Raw genomic sequence first — 16,846 nt, forward strand, 5'->3', positions numbered from 1 at the left:
ATCGCCGGACACCCATCTGGCTTTGCCTTCTGCGCTAGCTGAGGCGGCCCCTAGGGGACCCTCTTGCTCTGAGCCCTTTTTTGTCTCTGGGAAATGGGGCAACAGCGGGGCTTGAGGGAGGCAGAGACCCAGGGACTTAGCTTTAGGTGATCGCAGGTCTTCTGCGGCCCCCACCTGTCTCTGCAGGGCCCCGCCGGAGCAGCCAGGCTCCCTGCAGCCGGTGCTTTTGTCTACTGAACCCCCGGGGAGCAGCCGGAGGGTGTCCCTGGGCGCCCAACTTTCGGGGAAGCGTGCTGCTTGATTTAATTTTACATCTTTGCTTAATTTCCTTTAGGGGCGGGGGCTGAACATGGGGACAGTGCACAAGGGTCCCACTCTAGGACAGATGCTGATCCCTAGGCTGTCCCAGAGAAACCGGGCCCTTCTGCATGAGGTGAGCTCCCACTCCCTGCCAGGCACACGGGGACAGGCGCTGCTGGGCCAGCGCGACTCGTGGGCCCGGAGACCAGGGGGCACAGGGCTTGGGCAGACGGAACTGGCACCGGAGCCAACTTCACTTCTGTGAGGGTGGCTTTCTAGATTGTTCTGTGCATATTTGTCCTTCCTAAGGTACTTCTCAAGACTCACAGTAAAAGGACCCGAGCCCACGTTCACTGGGAGACTGAGGGGAGGAGATGAGGAAACGCAAGGAGGCTGGAGGAGAGGCATTTGCTGAATGCCAAGGGCTGGGATAGGGGGCTTGGCGGGGGGTGTTTGGAGGTGGGAGTGACCCAGTGACTCACCGGGAGGTCCTGGGGGTCCTGTGAGGCCTACAGGAAATAAAACACAGGAAGGGGGAGTTACAATGCTGAGGAGCCACACGCTGGGCCGCAGGAGCAGGTGGGATGGGTGGGGCGGGCGGAGCAGCTCTGAGCGTGCGGCGGCCAGACTCCGCGTCCTCGCAGCCCTGGACCAAGAGCAACTCTTGGACTTTGCAGTGAAGCGACCCCACTGCTCCATCGGGTGGGGGGGGTCACAGACCCTGTGGCACCTGGGAGCCATGAACCCAGAAAACCCACACCCTCCCTGAGCCCGCAGACTGTCCCCAGGCTCCCTCCGTGAGGCGCCTCCTCTGCGCACCCAACACAGGAGCCTGGGGCCCTGCTCATCGCAGCCTGCTGAGGAAGGCCTCGCTTCACTCAGCTTCCTTGGTGTGTCTTGGTTTGTTTCTCCTGCAGCCCTGAGGATCTTGCTCCCCCATTGGGCCTTCCATAGGGATGCTAACAATGGCTTCTCTCATCAGACAGCCAGGGAATGAGTGAGGGGCCAGGTGCGGCCTGAGGGGAGGTGGGCCAGAGGGGAAGGCTCAGAGGAGCAAGGTACTGAGGTGGTAAACTCTGCAATTTCAAAGAAGACGCCTTGCCCCTTTCTACAGCCCCTTGCTTCCAACCATTAATCTCTCTCTTCCCAGTTGCCAGGCTTGGTGACGTATCAGGACACACAGCCACTGCCTACAGCAGAAGCCAGCAGTTGTAGTTCCCTGCTGATCTGCTGGAGGAAAATGGGATAAAGGCACGCGCACACACGCGCACACACACACACACACACACACACACACACACACACACACACACACGGGTGCGCACAGGCGCACATAGACACCCCCAGAGCAGGGCCGCGGCTCCTTCTTCCCGCTGTTACCTGGCTTTCCTGGGTCTCCAGAAGGTCCTGGTGGGCCTCGGGTTCCAGGCATCCCTGTGAGACCTTGTTCACCTGGAGAGAGTATGACCAATGTACAAACGTCTTCCTTCTGGGAAAGCCGAACCAGCCAGCACGGCTGAGCTGACGCTTTCTTGGGGTTTTACTAAGTAACTTGCAGGCAGGTGGCAGGGAGAAGACTAACAAGACCCAGCTTTGCATGTTTCTCCATGACACGGGCCCCTCTGTTGCTGTGATTCGGGGGCGTGGGCAGGACAGAACACAGGAGGCAGGGGAGGCAGTGAGAGTAAGGAGAGCTGATCAGTGACCAACCTCTTGGGCCTTGGTGTCCATCGGGGCCTGCGGGTCCTAGGAAAACAGAACCACAGCTCATTAGCGACTCCCAGAGCTGTTCTAGGACGCCCTCCCATGACTGTCCCTCAGGATCACGTCAGGTTTTTCCCCAGGCGGGAAGCCCGTGGGTCCTTCCCGTGGCCGGCAAATGCGGAGAAAGCCCAGTCCCTGTCGCATCGCCTGGAGGCAGCTTTCTCCATGCCCTCTCCTCCGGAACCAGTAACTGTCTATTTCTCTGTTAAGAACTGTTCACTGACTCCCCATTGTATCTCCCAGTCCTTGGCAGGACTCGGCACAGCCCGGATGCTCGATTAATGCCGGTCTCATGGACTCAAGGTCCAGGAGTCAGGGTCCTCCAAGTTCTTGTCCTTTCTGCTCCAGCTTTCCAAACTTTCTAAGGTCCTTCTGGGACCATGTCTTGCTTTTTCCTACCTCTCTGACTTTCCTTATGTATGTTGTTGTTTACTGCTCTTATGTTGTTGTTGGAAAATTTGGAATTTTCCAAATCAATCATGACCAGAATCTTCCTTACTTTTTAGGACAATCTGAAGTGCCGCCTCCTTCACCTTCCTGGCTGAAAGAAACATCCCTCTCTTCTGTATCCTCCTTGCACTCTGTACATTTCATGGCACTTGTCACTTCATATGGGCTTTATCTCCCCTTGAGGGAGGTGAAGCATCTTACTTGCCCAGCACAGAATGAGCACTTCCTAACAATTTGTTAAATAAATGAGCAAGTGAATAAGTCACATCAGCCACTGGTAGGGCCTAAACTCTTCTGGGACTTGGTGCTCAATGCCTGGCCCTCTGTGATTCCTTGGCCTGCTCCCTGTCCTGGCTGACAGACCCCTTGGTGAGGGTCAGCACAGGGATGAACCCTGGATCTGGCTGTGGGGCCAGCCCTGGAATGCCAGGGCCATGTCTGGAAAACTGTGGACTCCAAAGGACTCTAACACCGCCTGCCCCTCCCCAGGGGCCCCAGGGGCTTGGGAGCAGGAGCCAGGGTGGAGGCCATGCCTTGCCAAGTCTCCCCCAGAGCAGAGAGACCTGCAGAGAGGCTGCTGCTCTCTGGGCCTCAGGAGGGATATGCAGGCCTGGAAATGGCCTATGAATAGAGCCTCTACGAGGGCTGGGCAGGTCAGAGAACAGGAGAGGTGGCTCTAGAAGGATCTCAACTCTAGAGCTATGATGACATCAGAGTGGGGTAGACCTGCCGCATTCGCTGTCCTGGGACACTCACCCATTGCTCCTTTAGCTCCAGGCTCGCCCGCAGCACCAGGCAGACCTTTCAAGCCTGGTTCACCTGCAAAGGAAACGCATTAGCTGGCCAGAGGCTTTCAAGCTGGCATTTTCGACTTGGCTCTCAAGCTTTTCAAGCTGGTGGTAGAATGCCGCACCCTCCCTGACTACCCCCAAGCCTGCCACTTCCCAAACAGATGAGCTTGGGGTGCCAGAGGTTGGGGACACAGTGTCTGCTTAGATTCTATGGACTGGGCAGCAGGCATGGACTGGCACAGAACCACGCCTGGGCTGAAGTTTCACGTGTATGAGTCCTGTTTCCTTGGCAACAGAGAGTTGCCCCTGGTAGCTGAAGTACCATTACTATTAATTTCCTTTTTAATCAGGCAAGTTGGCAGCAGCTAAGTGGGTGAAGGGGAACAAATAGTGCCAACTTTCTGCTGCTCTGGCAAGAGCTTAATTTTCTCAACTGATTCCCTAAAAGAATCAGTGACAATCATAACTCCCTTTTTTGCCCCAAACATACACTGTCTGGACTCAATGTCTTGCTGCTGGCTTATGCTCCAGCTTTATCTCGTCTTGTGTTTTGCTAGAGTGCAAGCTCTCTGAAATAGAGATTCTGTCTCATACTTCTGTGTTTTTTTCCACCTCCAGTGCCTAACAGATTTACAAAAAGTCTTTAAATAATCAAAGTGGATTCCCATGTAGGACTGACCTGTGAGGCCGCGGGATCCTTTCTCACCCTGGTCACCTAAAACAAACATGAGGTTGGGGTGGGGACAGGAAGCATCGGTGAATAGCAAGGAAAACATCCTCATCTAGGTAGGGGGACCCTGGCTGCGGAATAGTTCTCATCGTACCTGGAAGCTACTGTCAGCAGGATCTTGGCAGAGAACTTGTCATTTATGAAGCCAAAGGGGCACTTAGATCCCACCCACAAACTGACCCGGACCCCTGCTGTCATGCGATGGATGCTGTGGGCACAGGAGGACCAGAGCAGGAGGTCCTCAATACTGCCTCCTCCCTGCCCCGAGGACACCCAATCACAGCACTATGATGTTGAGGCCTTGTGGCCCCCATGCCTCAGTTTCCCCATTTGACAACACATTGCTCCCAGCCCCAGTGTCCAGGAGCCAGAGCCATCTGTGTTCTTGGACACTGGGGCCTGAGTCACATTTGGGTTCCCAGGAGTCAGGTAGGTTCTGGTGATGTCTGGGCAGGACCAGGAGCAACATACCTTTGGGTCCTGGTGGTCCCATTGGTCCTTTGTCACCTAAAAAATTAATGGACAAGTTGGTATAAAGAGCGTTGGTGAGAAAGGCCAAGAAGGGCAGCGTCTGTGTGTCTGTGTGTGAAGACAGGCAGCTGGTCCCACCACCTGGACTTGCCCTTCTCTTCATGTTTCTGTCAACCTGCACAGGCTGTTGGTCATGCCCATCTGACCCTCTCTGTCCCCCCAAGACCTTCTTCTTGAGCTATCGGCACCTACTGGGTGACATCTCCCCGCACCCCGCTCCTCCCCACCAGCTTACCTTTGACGCCAGGGAGTCCCACTTCACCTCGGAGCCCTTGGAGACCTACAGGGCCTGCAGGCAGAGGAGACCGCACAGATAGGTGAGTGCCGTGGCTTTGGAAGGGACGCACATGCACGCACACAGACACACACAGGCATGCACACAGCTACATGCCCAGGCACACACCCAGGAGTAAAAATCAAGAGCTGTTCTCTGCAGACTCCTCCCCATGTCCCCTCTACACTGCCCTGGTCCAGGCCCTTTGCCCCTGTGATTACCAGGCCCTGGTCATAAGGACACCGTTGGGACCCTGGCGGAGACCTTGGCCTGATTATAACGCAGCCTATAGCTCGAGATTCCCAAGGCGGCAGGACGAGCCCCGGCCCTAGGGATGAGACGGAGGCAGGCACTTGCTCAGACGAGGGCAGGGCGGGGAGCTGCCAGAGGGCCACGGGCCCTGAGCCAGTCCCGCGTGGCTCCCACAGGGCCTGCCGGCACCCAACCTCGGCCGCAGCGGACACCGTGTGGATGTGAGTTTTGTGCCTCCAGGCTCTCTTTATAATTGCTGCTTTTGCTTAAAAATGTTTGTTTTTCCTTTTAACATCCCTTTCTTTGCCCCAGAAATAGCATCCATTGGAAGAAGCAGTGCACTGACCTGGAGGGCCCTGTGGGCCAGGATGACCACTGGCACCTGGGAAGGGCGACAAAGCAATGATCAGGAGGGTCGGGCACAGACCAGGGACGTCTGACGCCACACGGACGGCATGGGTTCTTGTCAGGTCTCCAGAGCCAGTGGGCCCAGCACTAAGTCTTCCTCGGGGAGGAAGCTGGAGCTGGTGGGATCACGAGATCCCTGCTCCTTCCCAGCCAGAGTAAACCGTTTGGGCTGGCCAGGGGAACGGGGAGAGGTGACCAGATGGCCTTCAAATAGAGAAGGCCCATTCTCCCGGGTGGTTCAGACAGGTTGCTTTTGAATGTGTGCATCTGGGTCCCAGTCAGGTGAGGAACTGATCTGACTTCTGAGTTCCTGATCCATCCATCCACTTAGAGGCCATCTAATGGCACCATTGAAAACAGATGGAAACGTGGCCCCAAATCCACCATGCAGCCCAAACTAGCCCCAATCGTGACCCCCAGGCAGTCCTTTGTGGGGGACCCTCTCAGGACCCATCACCCCGGCACAGGCCTGGGATGGGGGTTAGGGCCGCCCGGGATCCCAGCACCTGGACCTCTGATCCGTCCTGGACATGGCAAACTTGGGTACCGTCCTGGGCACTTGACTCACCTTTGGGACCCACAGAACCGGGGACACCAGGAGGGCCCTGAATACCCGGTTCACCAGCAGACCCTGGGGAGAAACGAGCACTCTGAGAGAGGTCCCCCGGTGAGGTTGCCCGCCCAGGCTGGACGTGTCATTTGGGGGATGGTCCCCACCCTGCCAGCGACTTCTGATCCATTTGGTGCCTCCCTGAGACCATGAATCAGCAAAACACCTTCAGTTTCCACCCTCAGAGCCTTTATGCTCCCTGTCTGGCATCTGAAGTACTCGATAAACATTGGTTGCCTTCTTGAGTAATATTTTTAAGAGAAAGGGAAGCTAAAAATAAAGCTTCTTGCTTATGATCTGTTGGCATTGAGGGGATTTCTGGTGTTTGTTCTCAGTTTTCCTTGATAAAAACAGATTAATGTTAAAAATCTTATTGCAAAATCTTTCCAGACCCTTCCAGAGCTTGGCCTGTCTGTGGTGTTTTCCGTGACACCTTCCCTGACTAGTTCCAGCCGAGAGCGGCCCACAGGCCTGAACCCCATTCCACCTTCCATCAGGCCCTGCCACAAGCTCTTTGTCTCAGCCCTGACTCCTCCCTGCCCCATGTTGGGAGACCCCTTTCTCCCCGTGACCACGTTCTCCACTCATTCTGAGTACTGCAAGGTTCTTGGTCTGAGGCCTGGACCTGCGCCTGGCCCATGCCCCCCGGTCTCTGCCAGGCCTGGCACAGACCCTAGCTCAGGGTGCCCAGCAATTGCTAGTGAAAGGAGGGAGGGAGGACAGGATGGAGGGAGGGAGGGAGGGCGGGAGATAGATGAAAGGAGGAAGCATGGATGCAGCTAACTCTCCTGGTGAAGGGATCGCTTCTTACCTCTGTCTCCTTTCTCTCCGAACCCAGGTGGCCCAGGTTCACCACGAGGTCCCATGGGGCCTTCACGTCCTCTCTGACCCACGGGTCCCTCCAAGCCAGGCTCTCCTAAAAATAGAAATAGCCATATCAGAGTTTGGACCCCGAGCCACACCTGAGGGCTCCTCAGGCAGCATCTCGCTGGCAGGACTCCTGTCTAGAGTCTCTGCACTGGTTCCTGCACCTCCCCTTGCCTCCTGTAATCCAGGCTCAACCTGGAAGCCAGAGCAACCCTTTGAAAATGCAAGAGGATGGTGTCCCTTCCCTGCCCCCAACCAGCAGGTGGCTTCTCACCTCGGTGGGAGATGTCTTTACAAGGGCCTCCAGACCCACATGGCCAGCCTCGCGCCTTGCCCTCCTTCTGGACTCCCAGCCTCCCTCCTGGGTTCCAGCTGGGGCCTCTACCACCTCCTCCTCCTCATCGTTCCTTGACCAGGGGGCACACCCTTGCCTGTGGTTGCTTCCTCTGCCTGGAATGTGTTCCCCAAGATCTCCTCGAGCTAGGCTCCCTCGCCCCCTTCAAGCCTTTGCTCAAACGGCACCTTCTCAGAGAGACCTTTCCTGATGGACTCCTTAGGATTCCCGATGCCCTGCCAGCCCCTGTCCTTCCTATTTCCAAACCACCTCCTACTCTGCTCTGTACTTCATCTATTTAACATGTCTGTTGTCTTTCTCCCCCACCCAAACATAAGCAGGGCTTTCTCTGTTTTGTTTACCGATGTCTCCCCAGCACCGAAACTGGCCTGGCACACAGGAGGCACTGAATAAACACTTATGGAAGGAAGGGAAGAAGGAAAAAAGCGGTTCTTACCCATGCTGCCTTTTTGTCCCTTTGGTCCTTCTGGACCTGCTTGTCCCGAGAGCCCAGGGATACCTGTGGATACATGAAAATCCCTCAGCCCTGTTTTCCTTCCAGAACCTGGGAGCTGGGACCAAGCAGCCCACGATACCAGCCACACCATCAAAGGTTACGCACCTGGGGTCCCAGGGAGCCCTCGCTCTCCTGTGGGAACAGAGATAAGAGAGAGAGGTCAGCTAGAAGGCCTGGGCCACTACCTAAAGGAGGCACCAGGTGGGATTTAGGCAGGATTGCCATATGCAGCAAATGAAGATACAGGGTGCTCAGTTGTCTGGGTTGCAGATAAACATTGAATAAATTTTTAGTGTAAGTATGTTACATGTAATACTTGGGACATACTTGCAGTGAAATGGTATTTGCAGTTTACCTGTAATTTGAATTTAACTGGGCACCCTGTATTTTATAGTACCTGCAGGCTCAGGGTCCCCAGCATGGTCAGGAGGGGTGTGGCCTGCACACTGGAGTCCTGGGGAAGGTGGGGTGGGGCTGGTGACCCAGGGAATGTGGGTGGGGGCAGGGAATCTTGAAGTGAAGACCACCAAGTGGAGGACCCCCGATTCCTGCACAGGGGTCTCCTGGGAAGGGAGGTGGAGCTCAGAGAGGTGGCCCTGTCACTTTAAACAGTGATTCTCAGTATAAACCATGTACCCCTGTCCTCAGAACCATCTGGGGTGATCAAGGCTGCAGACCCCTGGCCCCCACCCACCTATTCCTGCAGAATCAGAGGCTTTGGAAGTGGGGCCCAGAATCTCCAGCCAATTCTCATACACACTGAAGTTTGTGACCCCCACTCAGCTAGATCAAGGGTCCCTGGGACCTCTTCCTCCTACCCACGGGCCTGTCCCATTGATTGTCAAGCCACTTTTCTAAAGATATACATCCATTTCTTACAGCACCTAAGTGTGTGCCCTGCACATCAGCATGAGATTGTCCCCACCTGTGCGACACCTGTTCCTGTGACTGCGTCCTGCACATCCCCCGAAGGCAGGTGGTGTTGCTCCTCCTGGCCGCCCCCGCTCCCCGCCCCCCGCCCCGAGAGCTCAGCTCCTGATGGCTGGGTCTCATCCCCAGCCCCCCTCGGCTATGGCCCAGGGAGCATGTTGCTCACTTGGAATGGTGGTTCCTGGCCTGATTCATCAGAATTAACCTGGGGGGCGGGCGGACCTTAGCCCCAGAGCTCTGCTTCAGGGACACCTGATTCTCGGCAGGGCCCAGGAATCTGTATTTCTAGAAATCTGCAGGGCGTCAAGGGGTACGTTGTGCTGTAGCTGCCCTCAGGCTGCCCTTTGGAGCTGGGGGAGATGCAGGTTCCTGACACAGGCCACCTGAGGGCCCATGTTCTGGGAGGCCCTGGAGCCCCGAGAAGGGGTGAAGGACAGCAATGTGGACCCCTGCTCTGGCATGAAGCCCCTGCCCCAGGAGCTCAAGGGTAGCAGGCTGTTCTGCAATTCAAGGTCCTGCCACCTGGGGTCAGGGTGGGCGGTGCGGTGGCCAGGAGAGTGAGAGGTGGGTCCTCTGACACTCGCCGATTGCTTTACACCATCAGCCTCACTAATATTTACAGTAAAAATTACCTTTAGGGCCTTGGCTTCCCATGTCACCTAAAATAAGAAAGATGAGAAGACTGTGAATGCAGTGAGAACCCAAGGCCCTTTCTCTTGTAGAATTTCAGACCAGCTGACAGCAGGTGAACCGCATTTCAAGGTGAGGCCTCGGGGATGGGTTCCTGTCTCCATCTGTGTCACTTGGCATGTCACTGGGCCCCTCTTAGAGGAGGCCTTAGGTCTTTTCCTGTTCTGAGATAGTCTGACAGTAAAGCCAATTCTCAACCTTCCCAATAGATACCGTAAGATTTTTCTACTGCCCATCCTTCAGTTTGGAAAAAAAGTTTTCCAGTCCACCAGAAAACACAACTCCAAGTTCAAGAAATGAGAGGAAAAGGGGTTCCATTCACTGCAATACCTTTAGGGCCAGGGTTTCCTCGGAGATTGCCTGCGAGAGACAGTAAACCCTGAGTTAGCCACGTATCTTCTGTCACACACACACACATGCACACACACACACACACGCACACACACACACACACACAGACACACACACAGGCTCTCTGGTATAGGGGGCAGACACCGAGGCTAGGGCAATTCTCTCCAGGTGCCAGTTTTCCCAACGGTAAAATGGGTTCACAGTGCTGGCCTCCCTCCCTCCTTCCCTCCCTCCGTCCCAGGAGGATGGAGGGGACTGGGAGTGGAGGGCGTCTGCGGTCCCTGAGCTCACCGTTTTCCTGCTCCATCATCAGCTTTTGCTTCACGAAGAGCCACAGGTCATTGTAGCTGTGGTCGCCCAGCCCAGTCTTGTCAACACCTGCATTCACCCAGGGCGCTTCCCCCTTCAGCTCATCTGTATTGCTCCCTCCTCTCTTCTCAAACTGCTGCATCCTGTCCCGCATTCGCTCCAGCTCTTCCACGCGGGCCTTCAGCTTCCTCACCTCCTCCGCTGAACCACAACAGGCAGCGTCAGCCCAGGGGCAGAGCCAGAGCCCTCCCAGCGCACACTCACTCCCCACTGGGAGCCTCAGCTGGGTACTCTGGGGCCTGTGACAGCTTCTTCATGCCGCAGGGACATTTTGTTGGAATGCTAATGGCTACCAGGTGGATTAGCTACTCAAAATTGTTATCAAGAAACCTGGCCCGGGGGTCAGTCTTCTCACCGGAGAAGGTGACAGCGCTGGCGCTCACTCTCCCTGGGAACTGGTGTGAGCCCAACAGGGTTTGGAGGGCAGAAACGCTAGGGGAAGGCATGGCCTGACAACTCAGGGCAGCAAGGCACTCAGAGAGGTGCTGCGGGGACAGCAGTCTGGGTAGGGTGGGAGGGGAAGGGCGGCACTAGAATCCTAGCTCTGCCACTAGGTGGCCTTGGGGCCTGGTCCAGGTGCCTCCTGAAGCCTCAGTTTCCCCATCTGCACTGACAATGTCTGGCCCCTTAGTCCCAACCTTGTCCTTTGGGCAGTGGGGCCACATACCCAGAGCAATGAGGCCAAAGAGCAGCCCCAGGAGCAGCAGCCAGGTGAGCAGCAGGCCCAGCAGCCACTTCCACCAGCTACAGCAGGAGCCGCAGGGGCACCAGGCTGGCGCTGCCCCCAGCGGGCCACCGCCAACACCGCCGCCAATGCCACCTTTAGTACCGCTGATGCCATTCTGTCGGTCATAGCCATGGATTTCTGTGGAAGAGAGGGGTAAGGGTAAGGTGAATGCGGGTGGCTCTTGCTCTCTTGCCTCTAAATTCGCTGGCTTTTGGTGACTTCCTGTGGGCCTGAGTGAATGTAAGTGGGTCTTTCGGGCTCCTACGCAGCCCGGTGAAGGACGAGGCTGGCCGATGGAATGAACACGGGGCGTGGCGGGTGAAGAGCAGAAGCCTGACAATCCCAAGCTTGAGCTGTGAGACCCTGAACTGTTGTTTTCCTTCCTTCCTTCCTTCCTTCCTTCCTTCCTTCCTTCCTTCCTTCCTTCCTTCCTTCCTTCCTTCCTTCCTCCCTCCCTCCCTCCCTCCCTCCCTTCCTTTCCCTTCCTTTCTCTTTCTCTCTTCTCCTCTCCTTTTCCTTCTCTCTCTCTCTTTCTTTAAAAATAAAATAAGGTTAAAAGATTACTTACTTCATAGGATGGTTGTGGGATGAAATGAGAGGCATGGAAGGTAATTAGCAGAGGACGCAGCACAGAGAGCCAGATGTAAAAATCTTGACTGTGAACTTTGATCTGCTACCACCTCCTGCATTTTGCTAGGCCCAAACCAGGGGCGTGCCCATCCCCATGTCTCAGTATTCACAACTCTTTGTAATTCCCAAGTGCCTAGAATTACACTCAGCACTTCAGAGGTGCTCAGTAAAATTTTTTTTTGTCTTTTTACAAAACTTTTCTGGTTTTTAACGTCTAAAACGTGGTGCTCAGTCTTGCTCTGCCTCTCTTACAAGGCTACAGGAGGAAGGGAGGTGAGTGTTAAGGGCTGTAGACACATGTGAATTAGCATCACCTTGCAGCCTGTGTGAGTTGGGAGGCTGGGCGGGTAAGACAACGGCAGCCCTACTGTGTGGTGTTGCTCCTGTTGTGTGGGGAGACCCTGGACTTGAGGGCAGATAGCAGGTGCCTGGAGGTGGGGCGGGGGCATGCTGTGAGCAGCAGCCCCTGAACTGAGCTTCTGCAGCCAGCTCTAACTGGCCTGTCCCCTCTACTGCCTTCCACTCTGCTCCCCTCCAGCCTTCAGGGACACTCATTAGAGCTGGGTGGCTCCGGTGTGCGCTGGATGCACTCAGGTGTCCAGGGGAGAGGGCCTCAGCTGTTGCATTCACCACAGCTGGCCCCACGGGCTGCTGTCACTGCAGGGCCCTGCAGTGTCACCTACCTGTAGAGGTCGCCTTGCCCTTTGTGGACACCGTCTTCAAGTCTCCTGAAAGACAAACACCGAGAATACAGGTTTTGATCCGAGCTTTTAAATGGGAGGGGCCCACAGGACAGCCTGTGTGTAGATTTTGGGCAGGGCTTTAGGTAGATGAGCCCCCTTCCCCGGCGCCTTGAGTACTAGATGGCAGACAGGGCTTGGCAAACAATTAGTGGTGGAAAAAAGCAGTGTCATAACCCCCTTGTGACCTGACACCTTTAAAGCCAAGACATTTTCAGAGGATCATGTTAGGTGACCTTTGCTTTCAAATAATAAATGTGCTTGTGAGAAATGGCTCTTGAATTTTTTTTTTTTTTTTTTTTTTGGTTAAGGGACTTTGAACACAAGTTCTTAACCTGCCATGGAGGGAAGCCAGCAGCAAGGATGGGCTGGGAGGAGGGTTCTTCATGAGTTTCTGATGTTATTTGACCATGGAGTGTTGTGGGATGTGTGGAATTTTCTGGGAAAACTGTTTACAGCTTTCATCAGATTCTAAAAGGGTCTTTGGGCTCCACTGCCTCATTTCCACCCCTAAAATGTAAGGCACTGCTAACTTAGAAGGCTTAGAATTAGGCATTATCAGGACTGTAGCTGATTTCATTTGCATTTATCTAAAAATGTTCTATGAGGTAGTTTTCCCTTCCTTTATGGACCCCTCTGAAATCAGGGATTTGGAGAGATTGTTGAGGATGCAGGGCAGTGAAGCAATGTGTTTAACTAGGAGAGGATCCAGATATTTGGGAAGAAAAAAGTAAAGCTAGCAAGTGCTTTGCAAAGTATTTTTCTATTAGTTCTGAAAATTAGGGGAGCATGAGTACAGTGAGGAGAAAATATCACTATAGACCTTACATGTATCATGGGAAAGCTTTTGATTCATTATTGTGCATGCACAAATTGACTGGAAGCTTGTTAAAATGCAGGCTCTGCCTCAGCAGGCCTGGGTGGGGCCTGGGAGCCTGCATCTCTAACATGCTCCTGGGCGTTGCCATGGCTGCTGGTCCAGGGACCACACTCTGAGTGGTGAGATCTCAGGAGACAGATAAATAAATGAAATGTGGATTGCTGAGGGCAAGGTGGACAGTGACCAGATTTGACCTTACCATTAGTTTCCGAGATCAGGTTGGTGTCGGCGGTGTAGGCAGCTTGCTTTTCCTTTTTCAGGGTGTCCTCTGAAAAGGAAGCTGTGCACACAACCCATGACAATCTGGGATATTTGCTCCCCACTCTCCAGCCACACTGTACATCCTGTCCCACTTGGGAAGGTATTGGTTAGCCTGGTAGGAAGAGGACCCAGCTTTCCTGGGATTAAGTCCCCCATCTGTGTTTGTGAGTGGGAATCTTGCTGTTGTTCTCCAGAGACCCCTCTGGGAGCTCTTTTCCAGAATTTCCCTGGCTTGTCTGCATTCAAGGTGGACCCTGGGAACACCCTAGTAAGGCAGACAGTTTTTTTTTATTTGAATGGGTGACTGTGCTTTCACTATTAAAGCATCTCAAACCACCTTGCTAAGACCTTGGGTCTCCTGCACTATCTGCTTGTCTTCTGAAACCTGAGTCACTCGGACTCTCACATACTTGCAGCGATGCTGGCGGGGGAGGCTGTAAAGACCTTCCCGCTGTCCTTGTTCATGATCAGCAGTTCCACCTCCTTCTTGGCAGGCACGTTTTCTTTCTCAAGGATCAGGAATTTACAGTCCTTGTGCAAGAGGTCGTCATTCTGGACACTTGTGGTACAGGCTAGAGAGGGAAGAAGTGGGTGAGGGGGAAGAAAAAGGTGCCAGGAGAAGGCAGAGGGAGGAAATGACCAGAAGAGGAAGGAGAAGGAAGGGAAGGAGGAGGAAAAGGAGATTAGGGGGTGTGTCCCAGGGGCTTGGTCTCCCTGACAGTGGCTGCTAAAAAGCATTGTGGGGACCAAAGACAACCTCCCGTGTGGCCGGGCCTGGTGATGAGGAGGTTGGGTTCATGTGAGAGGTACTGGGCGGCTGGCCTATGGCTGCCTCCCACCTGGACATTACAGGATCGTTAGGGAATGGACAGAAGTCCCCTTCTCAGATGGGCCCTTCTTTACCTCGGTGGTTTCATTTCTATCCTTCAGGTCTCAAGTGGTAGCATCCTGGGGGTGTTTTCCTGAGTACCCGTCTGATGTACACACGTCACCTTTTCTACTACCTCACCTTTCCTTCAAATTATCATGTGTCTTCTGGCTACTTGTTTATCTGCCTCCACTGGAACTGCCAGCCTGGTGAGGGCAGGAACCTAGCCCTGCCCTGCTCATATCTGTGGCTTCTGGACTTAGAACAGTGTCTGGGGGGAAACAGTGGGATCAGAGCAGCGGAGGAAACAGCCAACCCTGGGCTGTGGGCCTGAGTTGCTAAAGATTCTACAGAAAGCAGGGAGGGTGTGGCAGCTTTCACTGGCTCCCCAGTTCTTACAGTGGGTGACATTTAACAGGAGCAGGACAGGGGCTTCCAGACAAAGGTGGGGGCTGAGGTGTAAGTGTCTGACTCTAGGCAGGTTGAGAGGCGCTTCCTGCCTTCCTTGGATAGAAAGGTCAAGGTAAGGTCAGGGAGATGCTCATCTCTGCTCACTTCTGGAAATAACCAAGAGGCCCATTTGCAGGCTGTTGACCACCCGTGGGTTATATATACCCCCTTCCCGTATGCCTTGTCACCACAGAGCAGCTCTCCCTGGCGGCTGGGGACAGCACTCACCGGCAGAGGTGGACACGCCAGTGCTTGCCGTGGCAGTGCTCTGGGGTATGTTTTTCTTCATACCATACGCTGCAAGAGAGGAACCACTGAGTAAGCGGGACAGTGTAGGAGGGCGGCTCCACACACCTTGGAAGCAGCCTGACCGGCCCTGGCAGACAGACAGACAGACAGCCTCCCCACGTAAGAGTAAGGCAATAATACTGAACACGAATCATGAACGAATCATGACATGAAGAATAACGAATAATGAAATCAACTCTCTTGAGCTATGGGGGCAGCAATGAGAGTTTAGATGGAACTTTCTTTGGTATAATTCTCATCCTTCCAGGGCAGGTCTCAAGGTCACCGCCCCCACGAACTCCTCCGAGCCCCGCCAACAGCAGCTTCCTTTCTGACTCCTACAGCCCTCACACCTGCTCCGCACAATGTCACTCATGTTGTCTCACAGAATCCCCCAACGTTTCACGTTTATTGTACTTTCTACTCCAACTAAACGGTAAGCAAGTCGAGGGCCAAGGCTGATGCTCATGCCTCTCCTGTCCACCCTCGCCCAGTTTTGCACAGGAAGTGAACCATAAAGTCAGACAGATGGTTGATTTGCAGCAACAGTGGCCCGTCAGGGACAGCAGTCAGTCACAGGGATATACAGGTGACACTCACAGCAATGCTCCCCTGGGGTTTCACTCATCTGAGCTGGCAAATGATCAAGGTTAGCATCTCTACGGCGGAGGGTTTCTTCGGTGGGAAAGTTCAATTGATTTTTTAGGGACAACTTGGTCCCTCGGATTCAGTTGTTGAAAAGGGATATTGTGAGTTATAGCTGCACAGAAGGGTTACTTCTCAGCCCTAAGCTCCAAACCTCAGCTACTGACCTGTGGAGGTGGTGGCCGTGCCATGGGTCAGGGTGGAGGAGCTGGGGGCCAGGTTGTTCTGCATGCCAAACACTGTGAGAGGAATTGAAGGCCGCTGAGCGCAGGAGCACAGTGGCGGCTCCTCAGCTTAAGGCACCCTCCCCGCCCCCACCAGTCCCCAACACCACTTTCATGATAAAGGCCTTTGCATATGACAGATTCCCAGATGTTCTCAGTTCTCATGTTCTAAGTGACACAGCAATTTTTTTTTTTTATTGAGCAACTCCCCATCCCAGGCCAAAAGTTACGAACAGTTCTGTTTTTTGAATAGTTGGGTCCACACAACTTGTAGTGGTAGTTATCATAGGGTCTGAAAGATTTCACTGTATTTAAAAATTCCCTTGAAATTTAAAAGTAGCACAGGGTTCCCTGTTCCCTACAGCACCCTAAGTTGCCTTGGTGTGCAGTGTGGGAACTGTGGGCATGGGATAGAGACACAAGAGGGCCAAGAGGCGTAGGCGTGGCATAGCCCTTGTTTTCCCTTGAACTCTTCCTTCTGACTCAAACATGGCACGCTCTCCCCACCCCCATTCGGACTTCAAAGGCTGGTTGTTTGCAACAATGTGCAGAAGCTCACTCCTCCCAGTCAATGGCTTCTCTTATTCCATCCTATCTAGTGATTAGTGTACAAGGTCATGATCCAATACCCTCAGTCAGGACTTTACAAAGCAGATCAGCAAAAGCAGAAGAAATGAAGATGAACCAGGTGTCTTCTGGGTTTGACAGGATGCTAGTCAATTAGAGGTGTTTAACCTCAGAACACCTAATTTGCACTTGGAGATATGCCAGACAAGCAAATAAGGAGGCCCACATCATTGTATTTACTAGTCCTTATATTGCAGGGAGAAGGCACATTCCTTAAAAACAAAAATGATGCAGCTGGTAACTTACATCTAGGTGGTTTCAATGTATGTGGAAATAGAGTGAATAAATTTGAGCTCTCAGTGAATTACTATATTTATAAAAAGATCTGGAGTAATAAC

The 16,846-nt window shown here is 53.8% G+C and overlaps 1 protein-coding gene across 1 annotated transcript in view; it reads right to left on the reverse strand.

Annotated features, from left to right (window-relative positions):
- Positions 1-16,846, reverse strand: part of COL17A1 (collagen type XVII alpha 1 chain) — a 41,636-nt gene that overhangs the window by 13,402 nt on the left and 11,388 nt on the right. Inside the window, exons 11-31 of the mRNA XM_054581221.1 lie at positions 15,825-15,896; positions 14,953-15,021; positions 13,817-13,978; positions 13,345-13,425; positions 12,209-12,253; positions 10,836-11,033; positions 10,091-10,309; positions 9,779-9,808; positions 9,391-9,417; positions 7,934-7,960; positions 7,769-7,831; positions 6,922-7,026; positions 6,069-6,131; positions 5,439-5,474; positions 4,802-4,855; positions 4,507-4,542; positions 3,985-4,020; positions 3,271-3,333; positions 2,011-2,046; positions 1,681-1,752; positions 783-809 (exon numbers count right to left, since the gene is read on the reverse strand). Coding sequence (XP_054437196.1) covers positions 783-809; positions 1,681-1,752; positions 2,011-2,046; positions 3,271-3,333; positions 3,985-4,020; positions 4,507-4,542; positions 4,802-4,855; positions 5,439-5,474; positions 6,069-6,131; positions 6,922-7,026; positions 7,769-7,831; positions 7,934-7,960; positions 9,391-9,417; positions 9,779-9,808; positions 10,091-10,309; positions 10,836-11,033; positions 12,209-12,253; positions 13,345-13,425; positions 13,817-13,978; positions 14,953-15,021; positions 15,825-15,896 — 1,521 coding nt within the window. The remainder of the gene's footprint in view (positions 1-782; positions 810-1,680; positions 1,753-2,010; positions 2,047-3,270; positions 3,334-3,984; positions 4,021-4,506; positions 4,543-4,801; positions 4,856-5,438; positions 5,475-6,068; positions 6,132-6,921; positions 7,027-7,768; positions 7,832-7,933; positions 7,961-9,390; positions 9,418-9,778; positions 9,809-10,090; positions 10,310-10,835; positions 11,034-12,208; positions 12,254-13,344; positions 13,426-13,816; positions 13,979-14,952; positions 15,022-15,824; positions 15,897-16,846) is intronic.

The sequence above is a fragment of the Pteronotus mesoamericanus genome, unplaced genomic scaffold (genome assembly GCF_021234165.1).
Source record: "Pteronotus mesoamericanus isolate MK-2021 breed Mesoamerican mustached bat unplaced genomic scaffold, CSHL_Meso_final contig_657, whole genome shotgun sequence".
In the NCBI taxonomy this organism is placed as follows: Eukaryota; Metazoa; Chordata; class Mammalia; order Chiroptera; family Mormoopidae; genus Pteronotus; species Pteronotus mesoamericanus.